Source organism: Phyllobates terribilis, unplaced genomic scaffold, assembly GCF_046119375.1.
Source record: "Phyllobates terribilis strain yellow unplaced genomic scaffold, ASM4611937v1 Scaffold_7__3_contigs__length_470593459, whole genome shotgun sequence".
Lineage (NCBI taxonomy): Eukaryota > Metazoa > Chordata > Amphibia > Anura > Dendrobatidae > Phyllobates > Phyllobates terribilis.
The window spans coordinates 244997282-245019687 of record NW_027362767.1 but is presented as its reverse complement, the minus strand read 5'-3'; the positions used below and the strand labels follow the sequence as shown (position 1 = coordinate 245019687).

The 22406-nt window shown below is 44.4% G+C and overlaps 1 protein-coding gene across 4 annotated transcripts in view; it reads left to right on the top strand.

Annotated features, from left to right (window-relative positions):
* The first annotated feature begins 9231 nt into the window (after positions 1-9231).
* The window catches only part of LOC141154342 (uncharacterized), a 40401-nt gene continuing 27226 nt past the window's right edge, over positions 9232-22406 (top strand). Inside the window, exons 1-2 of one of the 4 annotated variants that reach the window (XM_073640084.1) lie at positions 9232-10136; positions 13573-13710. In XM_073640084.1, the coding sequence (XP_073496185.1) occupies positions 9452-10136; positions 13573-13710 (823 nt within the window). In that variant the 5' untranslated portion in view covers positions 9232-9451. Of the gene's footprint in view, positions 10137-13572; positions 13711-15563; positions 17281-17316; positions 17547-22406 lie in introns of those variants that run through there. The other 3 variants (XR_012247427.1, XR_012247426.1, XM_073640085.1) reach the window with 3 other exon arrangements.

The following is a 22406-nucleotide window of genomic DNA, read 5'->3' as shown; positions in this document are numbered from 1 at the left end:
TGCCCCTATCCTTATGCAGCCTGATGAGACCAAGCCTTTTTTGGTTGAGGTTGATGCTTCTTCGGTGGGGGTCGGTGCAGTTTTGTCTCAGGAGAACAAGGATGGAGTACATCCCTGTGCTTTTTTTAAAAAAAAAAATTCAGAAACCGAACTTAATTACGATGTTGGAAATCGGGAGTTGCTGGCTATTAAACTCGCGTTTGAACATTGGCGTCATTTCTTGGAAAGTGCTAAATTTCCTATTCAGGTTTTCACAGATCATAAGAATTTGATCTCTCTGGATGCTGCCAAGCGCTTGAATGCCCGTCAAGCTAGGTGGGCACTGTTTTTTTCTCGGTTTAATTTTTCTGTTACCTATATCCCTGGTACTAAGAATGTTAAAGCCGATGCTTTATGTCGCAGCTTTTCTCCCATGGTTGGTACCAAGGAGGAGGAGAGCATTTTACAGAAAGGAATTGTGGTAGCAGCTTTGGACTCCGTTTTGGAGAATGGGATTCTGAATGCTCAAGATGATGCTCCATCTAACACTCCCCATGGGAGGTTGTTCGTGCCTAGAGTCTTTAGGAGAGATTTGTTTGTGGAGTGTCATGAGTCTCGGTTGGCAGGTCATCCAGGAATTTCTAAGACTAAGAGACTTATCAGTCGCAGTTTTTGGTGGCCTGGGTGGCAGAAGGAAGTCATCAAGTGGGTGCGTCAATGTACGGTGTGTGCTAGGTCAAAGGCTTCACATACTCCTGCTGCGGGGTTGCTTTGCCCTCTGGAGGTTCCTAGTGCGCCTTGGACACATCTGGCATTGGATTTTATTACTGACCTTCCTGTGTCCGAGGGTTTCACTGTCATCTGGGTGGTCGTGGACCGTTTTAGTAAGATGTGTCATTTGGTTCCATTCATTAAGTTGCCCTGCGCTAAGACACTCGCTAAGGCGTTTGTTAAGGAAATTGTCAGGCTCCATGGCGTTCCCACCGACATTGTTTCTGATAGGGGACCTCAGTTTGTGGCTCGCTTTTGGCGTGCTTTTTGTGACAGGTTGGGAGTCCATTTGTCATTTTCGTCTGGTTATCATCCTGAGTCTAATGGACAGACTGAAAGAAAGAACCAGGATGTTGAACAGTTTTTGCGTTGTTTTGTGTCAGACAATCAAGAGGGGTGGTCTGAGTTTCTGCCACTCGCAGAATTTGCTCTTAACAACCATACATCCTCCTCTGCTGGGTGTTCTCCTTTTTTTTGTTGTACTGGGAGACATCCGCCTTTTGGTTCGTTCTCCAAATTGGGGTCGGCGGTGCCGGAGGAGGAGAATTTTTCCGGTGATTTGGAGAGAGTTTGGACTAATGTACGTTGTAACCGTCAAGAGGCTAATAAAAAGTCCAAGAAGTATTTTAACAGGAAACGTAAAGAGGTTTTGTTTACTGTGGGTGACATGGTTTGGTTGTCCTCAAAGAATCTGCGGTTGAGGATTCCCTCTAAAAAATTGGGTCCGAAGTTTGTGGGGCCATTTAAGGTGCTTCAGGTGGTTAACCAGTCTGCTGTTAGGTTGGAGGTCCCCACCTCCTGGAAGATAAATCCTGTGTTTCATGTTTCCTTGTTGAAAAAGGCTGATGTATCGGATAGGGATGCCACTGTCACAGTTCCTCCGGTGGTGGAAGACGGCGAATATGAAATTTCTCGTACCCTGAATTCCAGAGGGCATAGAGGGGGATTACAGTATCTCGTCGGTTGGAAAGGTTTCGGTCCCGAGGATAACTCCTGGGTAAGGGCGGATGATGTCTCTGCCCCTAGACTAGTCAGAGCTTTCCACAGGAGATTTCCGGACAGGCCTGGGCCTGGAGGATCCGGAGGATCCTCATAAAAGAGGGGGTACTGTTAGAACCCTCCTGTTTGTTTTTGTTTCTATCTTCTGTTTTGCGGTCACATGACCATCTGCCTATATATTCCAGCTCCGCCCTTCTGGCTTTGCTGGACTTCAGTGCTGTTTTGACTGTCTTTTGTGCCTATCTATCTCTAGTTTGCTTGGTCCTCTGGGACCTCTAGTACTTTTGTCAGTTTATCTTTTGCTCTGCAACAACTTCTGTTAGGAGGTGTCCCATTTTTGTCCCAGTCCTTAGTTCTTTTAGGGACCCCTCCCTTTCTCTATAGGTCTCCGTTCAGACTAGCCGAGGACGAAGGCGGGTCTGTTCACAAGGAACAGGTTGCCCGCTACAACGTAGGGACTCAGCTTAGTCTTACTGTAGGGACAGCTCTCCCCTTCTTTCCTTAGCCTATGTAGCAGATCATAACAAAATTGCTACAATATTAGGAGTGGCAAAATCTACAGTTTGGTACATCCTGAGAAAGAAAGAAAGCACTGGTGAACTCATCAATGCAAAAAGACCTGGGCGCCCACGGAAGACAACAGTGGTGGATGATCGCAGAATAATCTCCATGGTGAAGAGAAACCCCTTCACAACAGCCAACCAAGTGAACAACACTTTCCAGGAGGTAGGCGTATCAATATCCAAATCTACCATAAAGAAGACTGCATGAAAGTAAATACAGAGGGTTCACTGCACGGTGCAAGCCACTCATAAGCATCAAGAAGAAAAAGGCTAGATTGGACTTTGCTAAAAAACATCTAAAAAAGCCAGCACAGTTCTGGAAGAACATTCTTTGGACAGATGAAACCAAGATTGACCTCTACCAGAATGATGGAAAGAGAAAAGTATGGTGAAGGCGTGGTACAGCTCATGATCCAAAGCATACCACATCATCTGTAAAACACGGTGGAGGCAGTGTGATGGCTTGGGCATGCATGCTGCCAGTGGCACTGGGTCACTAGTGTTTATTGATGATGTGACACAGGACAGAAGCAGCCGAATGAATTCTGATGTATTCAGAGCCATACTGTGAGCTCAGATCCAGCCAAATGTAGCCAAACTGATTGGTCGTCATTTCATACTACAGATGGACAATGACCCAAAACATAAAGCCAAAGCAACCCAGGAGTTTATTAAAGCAAAGAAGTGGAATATTCTTGAATGGCCAAGTCAGTCACCTGATCTCAACCCAATTGAGCATGCATTTCACTTGTTAAAGACTAAACTTCAGACAGAAAGGCCCACAAACAAACAGCAACTGAAAACCACCACAGTGAAGGCCTGGCAGAGCATCAAAAAGGAGGAAACACACAGCGTCTGGTGATGTCCATGAGTTCAGGACTTCAGGCAGTCATTGCCAACAAAGGGTTTTTGTAGCATCGACGTCTCTGCCACCTGCCAGGCAGAGACGCCGTCCCTCTCACCGCCGCGCTCCCCGCCCGGCGTCCTCCAGCGCTCCTCTTCCTGCTTCTGCCGGCGCGCGCAGCTTCCCGGGCACTGTGCTTAGGGCGCGCACGCGCTCCCTCCCTCTTAAAGGGGCCGCGCGCTCCGCCCTAAGGAGTCCCCAGCCAATTGCCGGAGGTCCTCCCATATATAAAACACCTCCTCCAATATGGAGGTGCCCGAGCAATAGTTGATGCACAGTGTACTTACCTCTGGTTCAGCCCTCAGGTCCCGCTGCTAGCCTGACTACTAGTCCTGCCCGCCAGCCTGACTATCAGTCCAGTCCGCCAGCCTGACTACTCTCCAGCCCGACAGTCTGTCTTCCGTTCAGGCCGACAGTCTGTCTATGGGCTTTGCCCGCCTACTTACCTGGAAGCACCTGCCTGTTACCTGACAGCCTACCTAGAGGCTCCCGCCTGACACTTGCCATGACCACCTGACAGCCTACCTAGAGGCCCCTGCCTGTCACTTGCCGTGACCACCTGTCAGCCTACCTGGAGGCTCCTTCCCGTCACTTGCCGTGACCACCTGACAGCCTACCTAGAGGCTCCCGCCTGTCGCCTGCTGTCTCTGCCAGTTCATCTACCCAGATCTCTCGTCAGCCTGCCTGCTGTACCCATCTGCAGTATCGGTCAGTCCCAGCCATCTGACCCGTGGGAGTCACCTGCTCTCTTACAAGGTCGTCCCCAGAGTAGCACCTGGTCCCTCTGCTCGGTCCCTCCCTGGTCACGGAGTCGATAGCCGCCGTACGACCTAGGTCGGTCCAAGTTGATACTTAGTTACGCCCCTCTGGGTCCCTCCTTGCACCGCAGCACAGATGTTCCACCACCCGGATCCGTAACAGTTTTCAACCAAGTACTAGAAATGAACATTTTATTTACAATTATTTAATCTGTCCAATTACTTTTGGTCCCTTTAAAAACAGGGTGGCACATGTTAAGGAGCTGAAACTCCTAAACCCTTCATCCAATTTTAATGTGGATACCCTCAAATGAAAGCTGAAAGTCTGAACTTCAACTGCATCTGAATTGTTTTGTTTAAAATTCATTGTGGTAATGTCTAGAACCAAAATTAGAAAAATGTTGTCTCTGTCCAAATATATATGGACCTAACTGTATATGGGATTGGTGCTAAATTATAGATCAGATTGGTGGAAGTTGAACCTTAGGGACCTGCACCGATTGCTAGAATGGGGCACTTTTATGCCCGTTAGAAGGGAGCAGTAATGTGAATGTTCAACCTCCGCTCTGTTCATTCCCTATGAGGCTGCTGAGCTCTGAATTCGGCTTTTTCCAGCAGCCCCGTAGAGAATAAATGGATCAGTGGTTGGGGATGTGCACTGCCGTTCCATTCTAACGTGGATCAAAGTGCCCCGTTCTGTTGATTGATACACATTAGATGAAAGTTATCTGAACCTGGTGATTTCATCAGCCATTCATTTTGTTTTCAGGGGAGATGAGCCGTTCCTGACTTTTTCCTCTCTCCCCATCGAAAAATTTAAATTCTTGAAATTCTGGTGAACTGAGAGCTCGTTAATGGGGAAATTGGGGGATATAACAGTCGGGTGAATGTTTGTTGGGTGGACAGGTATATACAGTTATGTGTATGGTCAGCTTTAGATGACTTTCTTTTTATGTCCATCACAGTCCTGGTTTCATCCTTCTTTCAGTACCTGGCCAGTTGCTTTTGGCTTCTTGCTATCTACTGAAAAAATAATTTTATATAATTTTATTTCTATAGCGCCAGCATATTCCGCAGCACTTTCCAATTAAGCGGAGACATGTACAGACAATAAAGACATCACAGAGTAAGACATAGCTCACAGGATACAGGAGGAGTGAGGGTCCTTGCTCACAAGCTGACAATCTATAAGGAATCTACAAGTGCTGTCATATTTAGGCGTTCAGTGCGGTGGCTATGGTCTTCCACCTTTCTACAGACAAACTACCCAGGCTTCATGAGGCCATTGCCTAATTTTTTGCAGTCACTCTTACAAGTACAAGCGTTTACTTCTATTTGCATGCCAGGTAATTCCCATGGGCAGTTTTTCAAAGACATTTGTCTCTGGCTACCATGCAAGTTGTCCAACTTCACATCCGTGTGACCTACCCATTAAGGATGACCTTCATGTTTGGGAATCCTTCTTCAAGGCATAATACGGGCACACCTGTTGGCGGATGGGGGGGATTTTCAACATCCCTGACCTTAACCTCTTTACTGATCCTTCAGTTTTCAGGAGCTTTGGAGCCATTTTGCTAATATCTTGGTGCGAAGATTTTTGGCGATAGAGGTCTGCGGTGAACTGATGAAAATATATTGGGGATGATAAAATGGGGCTTGTACTTTGGATTAATCGGTTGTCATTATTATCTCCACTCCATTTTAATATTTTGTCTGCAACATAACTTCCATTTAAAGGCCCTATACACATTAGACAGCTATCTCTCCCATCGCCTCTATACACAGGAAGGCTTGGCTTGCTTGCTCCTGTGTTCTCCGACTTTCCTGGCAGTGGCTTATCTCCTGGAGAACAAAAGGATCATCTGTTGAGTCAGGAGGCTCTCAAACACATTAGATAGCTTGCCATTATCCCCAAAATGTATGATGCCCCTAAAGATCAGGGCTGCTTCTGCCATGACACAAAATGAGCATCTCTCCTAAGGTGGCGGTCTGAGGTGATCCCCCCCTCTCCCTAAAAACTGGATATTGTTGCATGGAGGCGGTCAGAAGCTGAGCCCACGCCACATGCACCAGATGATGGCTTTGTTACATAGCCGGCATCTGTCAAAAACAACAGCACCATCCGGAGATGAGCTGCGATCGCTGCTGTTAACCATTTACATGCCGATGTCAATTTGTAACAGCAGAATTTATATGGAGCGATTGTGCGCTCGCTCCAATTAAACTCCCACAACATGATTGTGGTTATGCAGTATGTGAAACAAAGGATCATCATCCACACTAACCCCTTCACTGCCCTAGACCACTATAGATAAGGTATTAACCAGTCGACTGGTAGGATGGAGATTTATCAAACCTTTTAAACATAAACCAGGCCTTGTTGATTGTAGCTACCAATCAAAGCTCAGCTTTCATTTCAGAACCTTCTCTTAAAAAATAAAAGCGGCGCTATGATTGGTTGCTGTAGACAAGAAGGCCTGTTTTATGGTTAGACCAAATTTTGATAAATCTGCCCCAATTTTTTCCCTCATGTTTCATTATCTAATCTTGGGGAATATGTATATGTAATTTTTATGTATGCATATACCCTACTCACAAAAACGTAGGGATATTTTGGATATTGGGTGAAATTTATGGAAAATGTAAAAAGTTCACGCTACACTGATATTTTATCATGAATGTAGGGCATTTAAGTAGAAGCAGCAATGGTGACCTCCACAATTTAGTGAAATAAAAGCCAACAACAGTGGAGGATATACCCCCCAATAAAAAATGTCAACGTCTCAATAATTTGTCATGTGGCCCGTAGCATCAATTACAGCTTGACAACGACATTTCAGGCTGTTCACAAGTGGAGTTATTGTCTGCTGAGGTATTACATCCTGATCTTCTTGGAGGGTGGCCCTCAGGTCATGGAGGTTCTGGGGTACAGACTTACGAGCTTCTACACAGCGACTCCGCTGATCCCATAGGTTTTCTATAGGACTCAGGTCTAGAGAAAGTGCAGGCTGCTCCATTTGAGGTTCCTCAGTGTCCCGCTGCCGTTCCCTAATGATGTGACCTCGATAAGCTGGGACATTGCTATCCATGAAGATGAAATTAGGCCTGTGTTTTTCATGCATAGGCACAATGACTAGATTAATGAAGTTATTCAAGTAGTAGGGGCTTGTCACAAAGTGTAGGGCAGTTCTGTATTGACTAGACACACCTGTCCACACTAACACCACCACCAAAGGCTCGTCTGGTGACCACAGTGGCTGATGCACAACGCTCTCCTTGACATCTCCAACATCGTTGCCGGCCATCATTTCTGCTCAGCGTGAATCGACTTTCATCAGTGAAATGCAATGTTTCCTCGTCCAGAGTTGGTGCTCCCTATGCCTGGTGGTGTGGTCAGGTACTCTTGCAGGTCGTCTAGCACGCAGAGCACGCTAATGTAAGCGGTTTCGAATGGTCTGACGTGACACTTGGTTGCCTTTCACCTCCCTTAAATGTGCCTGGAGTTGTGTGGCATTCATCATCTGGTTCCGAAGGGCATTGTTCACAATGAAGTGCAGTCAAAAGTTTATATAAGATCACATTAAGTTCACCTGAAATTTCACCCACAAGCCAAATATCCCTTTTAGTGAGTAGTGTATTGTAATTTATATTATATACATGCCCTCAATCGTCCCGTATCAAGTGGAACAGTCCCAGATTTGGGAGGCTTTTCTGCTGTCCTCTCAGGTGGGCAACAGCATGTGTTGCTTTCAATTGTATCTGAGTCTTTGGTGCAGATACAGTTTAATTTAATGGTGCAGCTCCATCTTTTATCTGTGTCATCTTAGGGTTGGCACAGGAGGCACGGCACATTGATCTTCTCTGCTCATCATGGGAACAGGGCTAGGTAAGGTGTTTTTGTATACATATATTTCTGGCGGAGTGAGGGGGGAGTGGGTCACGGTTTGTGAGGGAATTGTGGGGCATCATACTGGTTGGGGGGGTCTGTGGGTGCATCATACTATATGGGGGGGGTGTATCATACTGAGGGGACATCATACTATGTGGGGGGACACTAGGATGTAGCATCATACTGGTTAAGTGGTCCGTGGGGGCATCAAACTATGAGGGGGACTGGGGCATATTACTGCATGTGGAGTCATCATACTATGTGGGGGGACACTAGGGGTCATTACACTGTTTAGGCGGGTCTGTGGGTGCATAATACTATGTAGGGGGGACTATGGGGACATCATACTGCGTGTGAGGGAACTGGGGCATCATACTGCATGTGGGGGACACTAAGGGGCATCATACTGGTTAGGGGGGATCTGTGGATGCATCATACTATATGGGAGGGAATGTGGTGCATAATACTATCTGATGAGGACTGGGAGCATTATACTATGTGGGAAGACATTAGGATGTAGCATTATACTGGTTAAGTGGTCTGTGGGGGCATCAAACTATGTGGGGGACTGCAGAGCATATTACTGTATGTGGGTGCATCATACTATGTGGGGGGACACCAAGGGGCATCACACTGTGTGTGCGTCTCTGTAGGGGCATCAAACTATGTGTAGCAGACAATATGGAGCACAGCTTAGGGGGGGCCGCGGAGCAGCATACTTTGTGGGGGGACTGCAAGGCATCATTCTGTTGAGGAGGGGTCTGTGACGGCATCATACTATGTGGGGGGGCACTAGGGACCATCATTTTGCGTGGGGGCATCATAATGTGTACATCACACTGGAAGCATTACATTTTTAAAGGGGTTCTGTGGGACCATCATAATATGTTTGGGACTCTAGGGGTCATTACACTGTTTAGGGGGGTCTGTGGGGGCATCATACTATGTGGGAGGGCAACTTTAGTGGATCATACTATATGGGGCTATAAAAGGAGTTATTAAACTGTGTGCAAGCACTAGGGTGCTCCTTTAGGAGCACTATTTTTGTGTGGGCGCATAAAAAGAATTGAGCGGGGTTAGGTGTGTGGCTTAGCTGTGAATTTTTTTTTTTACGTGTGTGTGTGTCTGTGCGTGTGTTAATATATTTTATCATATAGTACCATTGATTCCATGGTGCTGTACATAAGGAGGGGTTACATACCAAATACAGATATCACTTACAGTAAATGAACTATCAATGATAGACTGGTACAGACGCATATATGTTTGCTTTGCCTTTGATGCGACACTTAATAATAAACTCTTGAATCACCACCTTCCACAGCATTTCCCATCACTGCAGAGAACACGGTCCACAACATACACACCGGCAGGGTGCGGGCACTGACATTCACTATACACATGCCTCTGCTATCAGTCTCCCTCTTATCCTGCTGGTTTCTGCACTGCTGTTCTCCTCCTCCCAGTTTGTTGTGGTTACTGGTTTACTGGAGCATGCTGGGTGGTCAGAGAGGATGAGGAGGAGTCTGGCCTGCACTGATATATATACGGAAGTGTGTGCACATTGCTGGGCTGCAGAGGTCCAGCCATGTCTGCTGCCCTGGAGGAATTGCTTGGTAAGGTCCGGGCAGCAGCACTGGTGAGAGGTGAAGCCTGGCTGCGAGAGAAAGTGGCAGAAATCCTCGCAGATGAAGGAAAAGCATTAGATGCACAAGATCCCCCTCCATGTGCTAAGAGGGTTAGATCTCTGGAGCGCAGGAGTCCGTCCCCGGTGCCCAGAAATCGACGCAAAGTTAGTAGCCCTCGCAAGGACCATCCAGAAGCGTCCGCTGGGCAGTGCCCATCTTCAGAGGTGCCTTCTCCTGCGGAATATCCATTCAGGTTAGTCTCTGATTTACGGCATGCTTTACACAACTGTGGCCATGAAGATTTGCGGATTCCGGTTAATGCGACTTCCCAGCGCGGATCGGAAAACGGACAAAAATGTGAGGACGCTGGTATTGTATGTAAGGAGGAACAGAAGTGCAGTGACGACAGCGGGCAGCACTACTCTAGACCGTCACCAAATCCGAGCACAGTCAAGACCGAAACCTGCGACAGTAGCAGCAACGGGAACGTTCCCGACACGACCCATTACAGCAACGCGGAGGAGGAGTCCATTGAATTACGAATAGAAAGGTTACTGCGAAGCTGTTCAGCCGCAATAATGGAAGATCAGGAGGAAGACGAACCCTCTGAACCAACGACATCGCCGGTTAGTTCTTCTGTTACAGGTAAGGGTTTGTAAGTGACAATCACCATCAGGCACCTGAAATCCTGGAGCCAGCGCAGCGTGTCTGAGTAAGGCCCAATTCAGACTGCCGTATTTCACAGTCTGTATACGGCCCGGACTGACTCCTAACCCGAACTTAGAATCTCCAGTGTCTGAGAGGTTGTAAGTTCATGTCTAGAAGATATCTGAAGTGTAAGTTTACTTGAATCTAAGAGAAATGCTTAAGTAACAATTTCCCATTTTTAAAATGTTGTTATTGGGTTTATGGTGATCTTTAATCTAGCCACTTACGATCTTCTGATTATTATAACCCACTTAATGCCAAATTCAGAAGTCCGTGAAATACGGTCCAAGTAAGGACAGTGATGGACGAAGCAGCCGCAGGTCTCCTGACCCAAACTCTGCGGTCACATGAAGCTATTGATTTTGGGTCAGGAGACCAGTGGCCGGTCTGGATGTGATGGTCCTTCACAGACTTCTGAAATCGGCCTTAAAACCAAGCTCACACATTCAGTATTTGGTCAGTATTTTATATCAGTATTTGTAAGTAAAAACCAGGAGTGGAACAATCAGAGGAAAAGTATAATAGAAACACGTCGCTACTTCTGCATTTATCTCCTACTCCTGGTTTTGGCTTACAAATACTGAGGTAAAATACTGAACGTGTGAACATGGTCTAAAGCAGAGACTTGGGTCCTGGCTCTTCTACTACGGCAGCACGTGTAGCATATAGGGCAACTATGGGGAACTTTTGTTCCCTTTTCCCATCCTGCTCCATGTTTGCATTGGCTCGTTACCTTAACTAAAATATGAAGTCTTTGCATCACATTCGATTTTTCTAAGTCATCTTCTTAAACTTTTACATTAGAGAAAGTCTTGTCAGCTCCTTTCTGCCCATTAAACCTCTATACACTTGGCAGGTTGGGGACTGTAAACTTACCTTTGTGGCTTTTTGAGAGAGGTATAATAGGCGAATAATCAAACTTTGTTCCTTGCACGGATTGTGGCCGGTTGGATCTCCTGACCCAAACTCAACAACCCCATATATGCCTGTGAGGCTGCTGCTTCAGTTCAGTTGACCTGTAACTGGTCTGGAAATTGCGACTCGTACATGGACGTGAAACTTGGCGCCAGTGCATGACTTAGAGATGCTGCCCTGGCTACACCTGTATTCCAAAAAGAGGGATAGCCGCCATTTTTAGGACAAGCCTTTGTTTTGGCGGGTGTAGTCGATGCTGTGCTTTATTCTTGGTTTGTTCTTCTCCCTCTTGGATTCACCCCCAAGAAGGAGATGGGCGGGTTGTGTCTCATCCATCACTTTTCTTACCCAAAGGGTGATTTTATTTCTTTTTTTTTCACATAAGTTTATCAATACTTGGCAATTGGAATTTGCCTCAGATACTTTGCAAAATGGCAGCTGACAAGGGGTTAAAAAAATACTCGCTAAGCCATCATTTGTCTCGCCACGGCTCTACTCTGGTCTTGTTATCGGTGGCATCTTTGGCGCCTCCGGTGCTGATTAGGCCCTGCGACATCATGACCGTTGAGGGGCGGTCTGGAGAGGAGCTTTGGTGGGACAGGTGACGACTGGGAGAGTGTAGCATTTCTTTCTTTTCTTTTTCCCCTATGTTTATTATGGTCTGGAGAGACATCAGAGCATAATGATTCCACATTTTAATTACATCAAATTTGATGCTGAATTCAAATTCCGCCGGATGCGCTAATCCTTAGTGATTCTATGGCGGCATAAAAAAGGAAATTGCTGCACTCCCAAATGTCTCATTTTCAGGGAACATTAATATAAAGGGGTTGTCCAGTGTATACAAGTTATCTCCTATCCATGGAATTGATGATAATTTTTAGATCAGATCGGTAGAGGCCCGACCGCTGTGACTCACATCGATTGTGCATGTGCATGTCCGACCGCTGCTCCATTCATTCCCTATGGGGCTGCTGAGCACTTTTTCCAGCAGCCCAATGGAGCATAAATGGAGCAATGGTCAGACATGCACAGTGTCGCTCCTTTCTCAATGGAGATCAAGTGCTCTATTCTGCTGATCAGTGCAGGCCACAACTGTTTGTTCCCCACTGAGCTATAAGGTATCTTCTATCCCGTGGAAAGGTGGTGCTCTTCACTGTACAACCCTTTAGGCAGCAGTTATGGCCAGTTACCAGTACATGAGGACTGTGTCCACCTCCTTGGTTGTCAGCTGGATGGTTTTTACTTCAAATGTTTGCCCATTTGGTGTTCCATTTTTTTGTTTTTATTTTAAGGTCTTTTGTTCCCTTTCATTAAGAGTCAGCTTGTTGCACACTCTCACATTACTTAAGGCCCCCATACACGAGATGAAAGTCTTCTGAACCCGGTTGATTCGGTAGAATTGGATGACTATCTGATGTGTATGGAAGGCCTCCCAACTCTCTCCTGACAATATCTGTTAAAATGATTGGCTGTTGAAATTTTGTTTGATGGGCAGATGAGCTGCTACTGTAGGATTATGGCAGCGTTTGTTTTTTTCTCTCTCCCCATTGAAAACAGCTGAACACTCTGCTGAGCCGAGCGCTCTTGTTTTGCTTTGGCCTCCCACTGTCTGCTAAAACCTTAGGGCCAGTTCAAGTGCTGTAATTTTTAGGCATTGAGGCTGATGCAGTGGCTATGGTCTTCTGCCTTCCTACAGAAAAATGATCTAGGCTCAATGAGGCCATTGCCTTTTTTATTCCCTTATGTTACTCTTCGACAAGTGCAAGCGTTTGTTTCTATTTGCATGCCATGTAACTCCCATGGGCATTGTCTTTCAAAGATTGTCTCTGGCTACCATGCGAGTTGTCCAACCTCACATCCATATGTCCTATCCAGTAAGGATGACCTTTCTGTTTGGGAATCCTTCCTAAAGGCATAAAATGGACACACCTGTTGGACGGAGGATTTCAATATTTAACCTCCTTACTGATCCTTCAGGTTTCAAAAGCTTTAGGGCATTTTGCGAATATCCTGGTGCGTAGATTTGGGTGAACTGATGAAAAATGAATTGGTGATCTTTTGGTCTGACAATATGGATCTTTTGCATTGCATTTAATCGGATGCTGTCGTCATCCTTTCCACTCGTTTTGGCTCTTCTAAGGCACTTGGTGCTCCCAATGCAGGGAACATAACTTCCACTTAAAGCCTACTTAGACATTAGACAGTTGTCTCTCCCATCTCCTCTATACACAGGAGCGTTTGGCTTGCTCCTGTGTTCTCTGTGAGAGTTTGCTGCCGGACTCTTATGGAGAACAAAAGGATCATTTGTTGGAGGGGAGTCAAGAGGTCCTCAAACACATTTAATGGTTGGCCATCCTGGTGTTAGACTTTTATCGAATGTCTATGGGGACCTCTAGAGCAAAGCATGTACCTGTTTTCAATCCTTCTGTTGCTGACGCTGCTATCTCGTTTTCAGAGGCAGGAGGTTCGGTGGCTTTGCCAGCAGGCGAACCCGGAGGGAGTACCTTGCCCGGTTTTACTCCGGATGCTTCTGACCAACACCCATCTCCCCAAGTACAATCATCAGTGCCTTCTTCAAGCTGGTTGAGACACGGTAAAGTCTGTAGGGAATGGTGGTGTAAGGTTTTGGAAACAGATGTTGTTGTCTCTCCTGATCTCAAGTTTACTGCAACTTAACATCATTTAGATTTGTAAGCAAGTTGTATCGGCTTGAGTCGCGAAGCAGTGGTCAACCGACCTAGCTTTTCTCTTTCAGTCACAGTCCTTGCTTAATAAGAAAAAAATTAGTAGTATTTAGCAAGTACTGTGAGATTGAAAAAAAGAGGTGGTATGGTGTTACTCTCGGTGTCCTTTTATTTCTATTTTCTGTTGCATTTTCTCCCCAGTTTCTTTATTCTGCACTGCTTTTTTTTAGTATATTACATATGTCTGAGTTAGGCTCCACAAAAGCAATAGGGTTTGCGTGACGGGACAAGTTTGTGATGTGTCTCCTCTTCTGCATTTTAGATTCTAAAACCAATGTTTTTGTACCAGGCTGTTGGGTACAGGGGTTAGACTTCACAGTCTTGATTGCTCTCCAGTTATTCTCTTACTATAGTTTTCACTTTTTCCTGCCCCACCCGGATGGTGAGCCCCTTAGTTATTTGTAAAGCATTGTGCATTTGGGCTGTCAGATGGAGTCGTGCATTTTATGTCAGTGGAAGTCGTCTTGCTTTGCGGCTTTGTTCGCAATGATTTGGTCTAATATATATGTGGATATATATTTGTTTGTTTTTTGTTGCAGGAGTCCAGCCAGCGGTGTGGCTTATAGGCCACACTTACAGTGCCTACAAGTAGTATTCAACCCCCTGCAGATTTAGCTGGTTGACACATGCGGAATTCACTTGGCATTGTGACATTTGTACTGTAGATCAGCCTGAAAGTGGGAAATGCACTGCAGCAAATTTTGTTTTTGTTTTTTTTTTGTTATTTTTTTAAAACGTTAAAAGTTAATTCAGAGTGTCATTTATTATTCAACCCCTCAAACCACAAGAATTCTGTTTGGTCCCCCTAAAGTATTAAGAAGTAGTTCAGGCACCAAGAATAATGAGCTTCACATGTGTGGATTAAAGATCTCTTTTGCCAGCCTTTTCTGACTATTTAAGACCCTCCCCAAACTTGTGAACAGCACTCAGACATGGTCAACATGGGAAAGACAAAGGAGCATTCCAAGGCCATCAGAGACAAGATCGTGGAGGGTCACAAGGCTGGCAAGGGGTACAAAACCCTTTCCAAGGAGTTGGGCCTACCTGTCTCCACTGTTGGGAGCATCATCCATAAGTGGAAGGCTTATGGAACTACTGTTAGCCTTCCATGGCCTGGACAGCCTTTGAAAGTGTCCTCCCATGCCGAGGCCAGGCTTGTCCGAAGAGTCAAGGCTAACCCAAGGACAACAAGGAAGGAGCTCCGGGAAGATCTCATGGCAGTGGGGACATTGGTTTCAGTCAATACCATAAGTAACGTACTCCACCGCAATGGTCTCCGTTCCAGACGAGCCCGTAAGGTACCTTTACTTTCAAAGCGTCATGTCAAGGCTCGTCTACAGTTTGCTCATGATCACTTGGAGGACTCTGAGACAGACTGGTTCAAGGTTCTATGGTCTGATGAGACCAAGATCGAGATCTTTGGTGCCAAACACACACGTGACATTTGGAGACTGGATGGCACTGCATACGACCCCAAGAATACCATCCCTACAGTCAAGCATGGTGGTGGCAGCATCATGCTGTGGGGCTGTTTCTCAGCCAAGGGGCCTGGCCATCTGGTCCGCATCCATGGGAAGATGGATAGCACGGCCTACCTGGAGATTTTGGCCAAGAACCTCCGCTCCTCCATCAAGGATCTTAAGATGGGTCGTAATTTCATCTTCCAACAAGACAACGACCCAAAGCACACCGCCAAGAAAACCAATTCCTGGTTCAAGAGGGAAAAAGTCAAGGTGTTGGAGTGGCCTAGTCAGTCTCCTGACCTTAACCCAATTGAAAACTTGTGGAAGGAGCTCAAGAATAAAGTCCACATGAGACACCCAAAGAACCTAGATAACTTGGAGAAGATCTGCATGGAGGAGTGGGCCAAGATAACTCCACAGACCTGTGCTGGCCTGATCAGGTCTTATAAAAGACGACTATTAGCTGTAATTGCAAACAAGGGTTATTCCACAAAATATTAAACATAGGGGTTGTATAATAATTGACCCACACTTTTATGTTTAAAATTTAATAAAATTCAACTGAGCAACATAACTTTTTGGTTTGTAAGATTTATGCTTCTGTTCATAAAACCTACTCTCGTTTGCAGTTTGAAGGCTCTAACTTATTTGCATCTTATCAAACCAGCTAAATCTGCAGGGGGTTGAATACTACTTGTAGGCACTGTATATATACAGGGCTGAGGAACGAGCAACTTTACGGCCTGGTGGCCGCTCCCTCGGTTTTACAGAAGCTGACCTACATTGGCGTGGAATCCGGGGCCTGCGCTGGATGAAGGTTTTTCCCACTGTCTCATCTGTGAGTCGTCGTGACCCCACTGTGCCCACAGTTCTTGTTGTGCATGCCGGGGGGAATGATATGTTTCACATTCGGATAAGTGACCTGTTAATACTAATTAAGCCCGACATTGGACGGTTTCTCAATTTCTTCAGGAACGTAGTTTTAGTCTGGTCAGAGGTGGTTCCCAGGACTTTCTGGCAAGGAGCTAGAGATATGAATGCTGTGGAAAAAACAAGGAGGATCTTGAATTCAAGGATTTCCAGTTTTGTTCGGTCAAAGCAAGGGGTAGTAGTTAGACATCGCCAGTTAGAGGGTGATAATGGCTACCTTCTTCTTGACGACGGCGTTCACCTCAATGACATAGGCATGGATATTTTTCTCTCCGGTCTTCAGGATGGAATTGAAAAGGCTCTTTCTATGTTACTTGTGAGTATGAGTTTGGCGTAGATGGTAGGTATCCTTCCCAATGACTGTTTTTTTTACCTTGCAGGGACAGTCGAAGTTACCACATGCCCATCCTTGCGGATGGTTGATTGGCATTACGGTAATTTGATGTTTGTTAAAAAAAAAAAAGTATGACGCCATTAAGGCGGTTTGCTTCTGTTGGATTTTATTAAAATAAACCAAACTCAGTTGTTGCTTTTCTTTAATATGCTGTCGTTCATGGTTTCAGTAATTATCTTTGTTTAGGCTACGCAGTGACTTTGGCCACAACACCGGTCATGCAGCCAAAGATCATGCCGCTTCTACATATTAGTGTAATGCAGGAGCACAGTGTCGCAATGTCCCCCGCAGGGTACTGTAGAAAGCAAGTCGGAACCAGTTGGATTTTTTTGTGACTTGCTTGTTGCAGACGTCTCTATGTGACCCCATTCATTTACGTTATGCTTCGTCTTAAAGCAAGCTTTGGCCACGTGACCTGTGTTTGTGCTTAAGTTTCCGTGTAGCCCAAGCCTATATCATTGTGTTCCCTGTAACCAACATACACGTGTTGAAGATCTGCCTGTGTGTGTTGAAGTGTATAAAACTTAATTGGCTGCTTAAGCTGTCTTCTATTCACATTCTTTACTGCTGAAATTGTGCTTGCGCCATGAGAAAAGGTCGCTGGAACACCCGAGCTTGCGCTAGGAGAAAAGGTCGCTGGAACACCCGAGCTTGCGCTAGGAGAAAAGGTCGCTGGAACAATCAAGTCAACATCAAGTAGCGTGGGGGAAGGTTTACAGAAAAGAGTCTCAGCATTTTCTTGACTGAGGAACGTCCACTGAGCATATGCAACTTTGTTTGCTTAGTAATTACATGTTTGAATTTCTCTCTTATTAGACCTCTCTGAAAAGCCACAAAGGTATACCCTACTGTTCAGTCCCCTTCACTTCAGTGTTATTGGAAGAAACCAGCTTTGAGGGTATGTTCACACATAGAGGATTTGCTGATCATTTTTCCTCTGTGTACTATGTGCTGATGGGCCCTACATAGTCCTCTATGCAGTATAATGGCCCACATAGGAGTGGCGGTTCTGTGTCGGGGGTCAAATATAACCACCCTGTGGGCCAGATTTGGCCCATGGGCCGGAGCTTGACATGTGTGCTCCAAGGTATTGTTTCCCAAACCTCATCCTCACGGCCCTCAACACATCATGTTTTCAGGATTTCCTCAGTATTGTACAGATGAGAGAATTTCTAATGCCTTGATGATGCTTCCACCCCCTGTACAATACTAAGGAAATCCTCAAAACATGACGTGTTGGGGACCTTGAGTACTGGAGTTTGGAAACCACTGCTCAAAGGCTATGTTCCCACAATGAGTTTTTGACGCAGATTTTCTGCACTCATTAAGGAAAATGGGTTGCTTGCATTTTTTTCGAAAATACGTAGCATCAAAAACTCAGTGTGGGAACGTAGTCTAACACTTTCCATTCTGCAACTGTTATGCTCAGAAACTTTATGCAACTTATGGATAAGATTTAGTAACATAAAAAACTATATAAATGTGGTACCACTGTAAACGTACTGACCCAAAGAATAAAACTGCCTTATCAATTTTACCACACCCAGAACGGCATAAGAAAAAAAAACGAAAAACTATTCCTGAATTGTTGTTTTTTGTTTATTCTGCCTCCCAAAAATTGGAATAGAAAGCGATCAAAAAATGTCATGTGGCCGAAAATGGTACCAATAAAAACGTTGACTTGTTTTTTGCAAGACAAGCTATCACCTGACTCTGTCGGCCGAAATATGGAATAATTATAGCTCTCAAAATATGGCGATGCAAAAACTAGTCTTTGCAACAAAAAAAAAGCGTCTTTTAGTGTGTGACAGCTGTCAATCATAAAAACCCGATATGATTCTGGTATCGCTGTAATCGCACCGACCCGAAGAATAAAGTTGTCTAATCACTTATACGGCACGAGGAAAGGTGTAAAAAATAAACTCTAGGGTTGGGCTAGGGTTGGGGTTGTATTAGGGTTGTGTTGGGGATTTGGAGTTTTTCAAAAGTAAAGGGGAAAAAAAAAAGTGACGATATGGCGACTAGTGTTGAGCGCAAGTGCTCGCTACTTGAGTTTGCATAGGGTGCTCGGGTATGCACAGAGTATCGCGAGTGCTCGAGTGACATTCTCAAGTCTCTGCCCCATATGCTTCACGGCCAAAAAAAACCTGGCGGGGATTGCCTGCCATGCCCGACCGATCCCCACGTTTCTTTTTGGGTGTCTAACAACCGTGAAAGATGTGGGGCGGGGACTCGAGCATGTCACTCGAGCACCCGCGACACATGGTGCATACCAGAGTACCCGATGCAAACTCAAGTAGCGAGCACTTGCGCTCAACACTAATGACAACTTATTCAATATGATGACCTAATGTTATCAAATTCTGTGTCGTACCTCTGGGTTCAAAATGTTCACTATACCCCTCCATAAAATCCTTGAGGGGTCTAGTTTCCAAAATGGGGTCACTTGTGGGGGGTTTCCACTATTTAGGGACATCAGGGGCTCTCCGAACGCGACATGGCGTCCGCTCTCGATTCCAGCCAATTTTGCGTTCAAAAAGTCACACAGTCTTCCCTTCTTCGTCTTCCCTTCTGAACCCTGCCGTGCGCCCAAACACTGTATTTTCCCCACATATGGGGTATTGGCGTACTCAGGAGAAATTGCACAAAAGTTTTGGGGGTCCATTTTCTCCTCTTACCCTTGTGAAAATAAAAAATTTGGGGCTAAAACATAATTTTTGTGGAGAAAATTAGATTTTTTTTTATTTTCACGGCTCCATGTTGTAAACTTCTGTGAAGCACTTGGGAGCTCAGGGTGTTCACCACACATCTAGATAAGTTCCCTGAGGGGTGTAGTTTCCAAAATGGTGTCACTTGTGGGGGGTTTCCACTGTTTAGGCACATCAGGAGCTCCCCAAACGCAACATGGCGTCCACTAATTAATCAAGCTAATTTTACATTCAAAAAGTCAAATGACGCTCCTTCCCTTCTGAACCCCGCCGTTCACCCAAGCAGTGGTTTGCCCCTACATATGGGGTACTGGCGTGCTCAACGAGAAATTGCACAACAAATTTTGGAGTCCATTTTTTTCCTGTTACATTGCAAAAATAAAAAAAATGGGGTCTAACTAACATTTTTTTTGAAAAAAAAGTTAAATCTTAATTTTTTTTTTCTTATACTTTCCAAAAATTCCTGTGAAGCACGTGAAGGGTTAATAAACTTCTTCAATGTGGTTTTGAGCACCTTGCGGGGTGCAGTTTTTAGAATGGTGTCACTTTTGGGTATTTTCTGTCATAAAGGCCCCTCAAAGTGACTTTAAATGTGATGTGATCCCTTAAAAAAAAAATGGTGTTGTAAAAATGAGAAATCGCTGGTCAACTTTTAATCCTCATAGCTCCCTAATAAAAAAATAAAAAATAAAAAAAATAGATTTTGGTTCCAAAATTGTGCTGATGTAAAGTAGACATGTGGGAAATGTCATTTATTAACTCTTTTGTGTGACATATCTCTCTGATTTAAGGGCATAAAAATTAGAATTTTGAAAATTTCAAAATTTTCACCAAATTTGATTTTTTTTCACAAATAAACGCAAGTGATATCGAAGAAATTTTACCACTATCATGAAGTACAATATGTCATGAAAAAACATTCTCAGAATCAGGGGGATCCGTTGAAGCGTTCCAGAGTAATTACCTCATAAAGTGACAGTGGTCAGAATTGTAAAAATTGGCCCGGTCATTAATGTGCAAACCACCCTCGGGGGTAAAGGGGTTAATCACATCTATATGGCTGTTACTTTATTATGCCGCGGATTTTCTGCACACACAGCCACAAGGGAAAAATCTGTAGAAGATATGTAACATATGGACGTACCGTAAAGTCAGATTACTAAAAAAAAAAAAAAAAAAAAAACCTTTGATTTTCCACATTTTATTGTGGAGTCTTTTAATATTACGAAGTGAAAAATCTCTTCAACCCCTTAGTGACCAATAGACTTCTTTTTACTGACCTGCGATATAAAAGACTAGCATTCCCCCGACAGGTGACAATCCTGTATCTGTCACCTGTACACTATAGCTGACAACTTGCTGCATCAGCCACGATCTGTGTTGGCACCGACCATGGACGTTTAACCCCTTAGATTCTGCTGTCAATAGTAACTACAGAATCCAAATAGTTAACAGAGTGTGGGGGATCCCTCTTTAGCCCCATTGACACCCTGTGATCTTGATTGTGTGGTACTGATGTTTGTCTTGGCCGTTCACGGCCAAATAACGGCCTTAGAGTCTTCCGGCTATAGCGGCCTGTACAAAAGTTATCAAAATTTAGGTGATAAAAACAAACTTTTTCATTCCTGTTATGCCATTTTCTATTACTTCCTGAAAAGAGCCGGAAGGGTTACTTAACTACCTGAAAGCAGTGCATTGAGGGGTGCAGTTTCTAAAATGGTATGACTTTTGTATGGTTTCCAACATATAGGACCCCCAAGGTCACTTCAAAACTGAACAGGTCCCTATAAAAATAAGTTTTGTCAATTTCCTTGAAAAATTACTGTTACATTTTTAAACCTTCTAAATTTCTAACAAAATAAAACAATATTTCCCTCATGTCTGCTTGACATCAGCACCATTTGTAAAGTGTTGTTTAGTAATATTTTTGTGTGGTATGACTATTGGGATTAAAGGCAAAGTCATTAAAAGTTTTAAAATTGCAATTTATTTTTTTGGTCAAATTTCTGATATTTTTATAAATAAACGCGAAACATATCAACCTAAATTTACCACTATCCTAAAGTATAATGTGTCACAAAACAACAGTCTTAAAATCAATGGGACAGGTTGAAGCATTCAAGAGTTATTACTACATAAAGTGACACTGGTCAGATTTCAAAAAATTGGTCCGGTGACTAAGGGGTTAATGGCGCCACCAAATACCATGACCGTGCCGGATATACACACTCACACACTCTTTTCTATCCTGGAGAAGTGGCAGCTTTGGAAGACTATGGCTGATCGTCCCTAATTGTGGCGCTGGGACTTCTGGTAAGTAATTTTTTTATAGGAGTTTGTAGTCGTGGACGACTATGAGTTTTATTAAAGCAGGAGAAGTGTTGGCCCTGAGCAACCAGAAGCTGCACTCAACATTTATAGGAAAGAGTCAATCAAACCAATGATGAATTTGTGTGAATGTGGTCCCGTTTATAGTAACTGAAATATCTCTGCATTTCCAAAGGGGTTCATTCAATTTATAGAGCATTTTTGTTCTGGAAATCATTGGTGTCCGAGATCATCGTCTTCTCCAATGTGATCTTCTTACAATGACTGTTTCCCCCCACTTTTTTAAAGAGATTGTATCATTAGAAAATGATCTATTGTTTAAATTGTGTTTGTTTGTTTTTTTGTGTGTTAAATGTACTTTTTTTTTTTTAATTTGGCAATGTTTTTTTTCCATATTATAAGAAGATGGAAATTTTGCAATTTTCACACTGGTCCCCCTTAGGCCACTTTAGACTTGCACTTCCTGTTCTGTACTGAAGACTTTACAGTTGTCTCATTATCATCACAGACAGGATAACCATTCCTGATAACACCTCTATGCACAGCTGATATTACAGAATCCACCAATCACAGTAGGGGACATCATAGCTGACTCTCCTCCCTCTCTCTGCACATTACATGCTTCAATACAAACAATGGGGTCAGTTTATTGCTGCTAATGTACATGTGGATTTCCTCAAAGGACAAGCATAATGAATCTAGAATAGGCCGAGTGATCATTT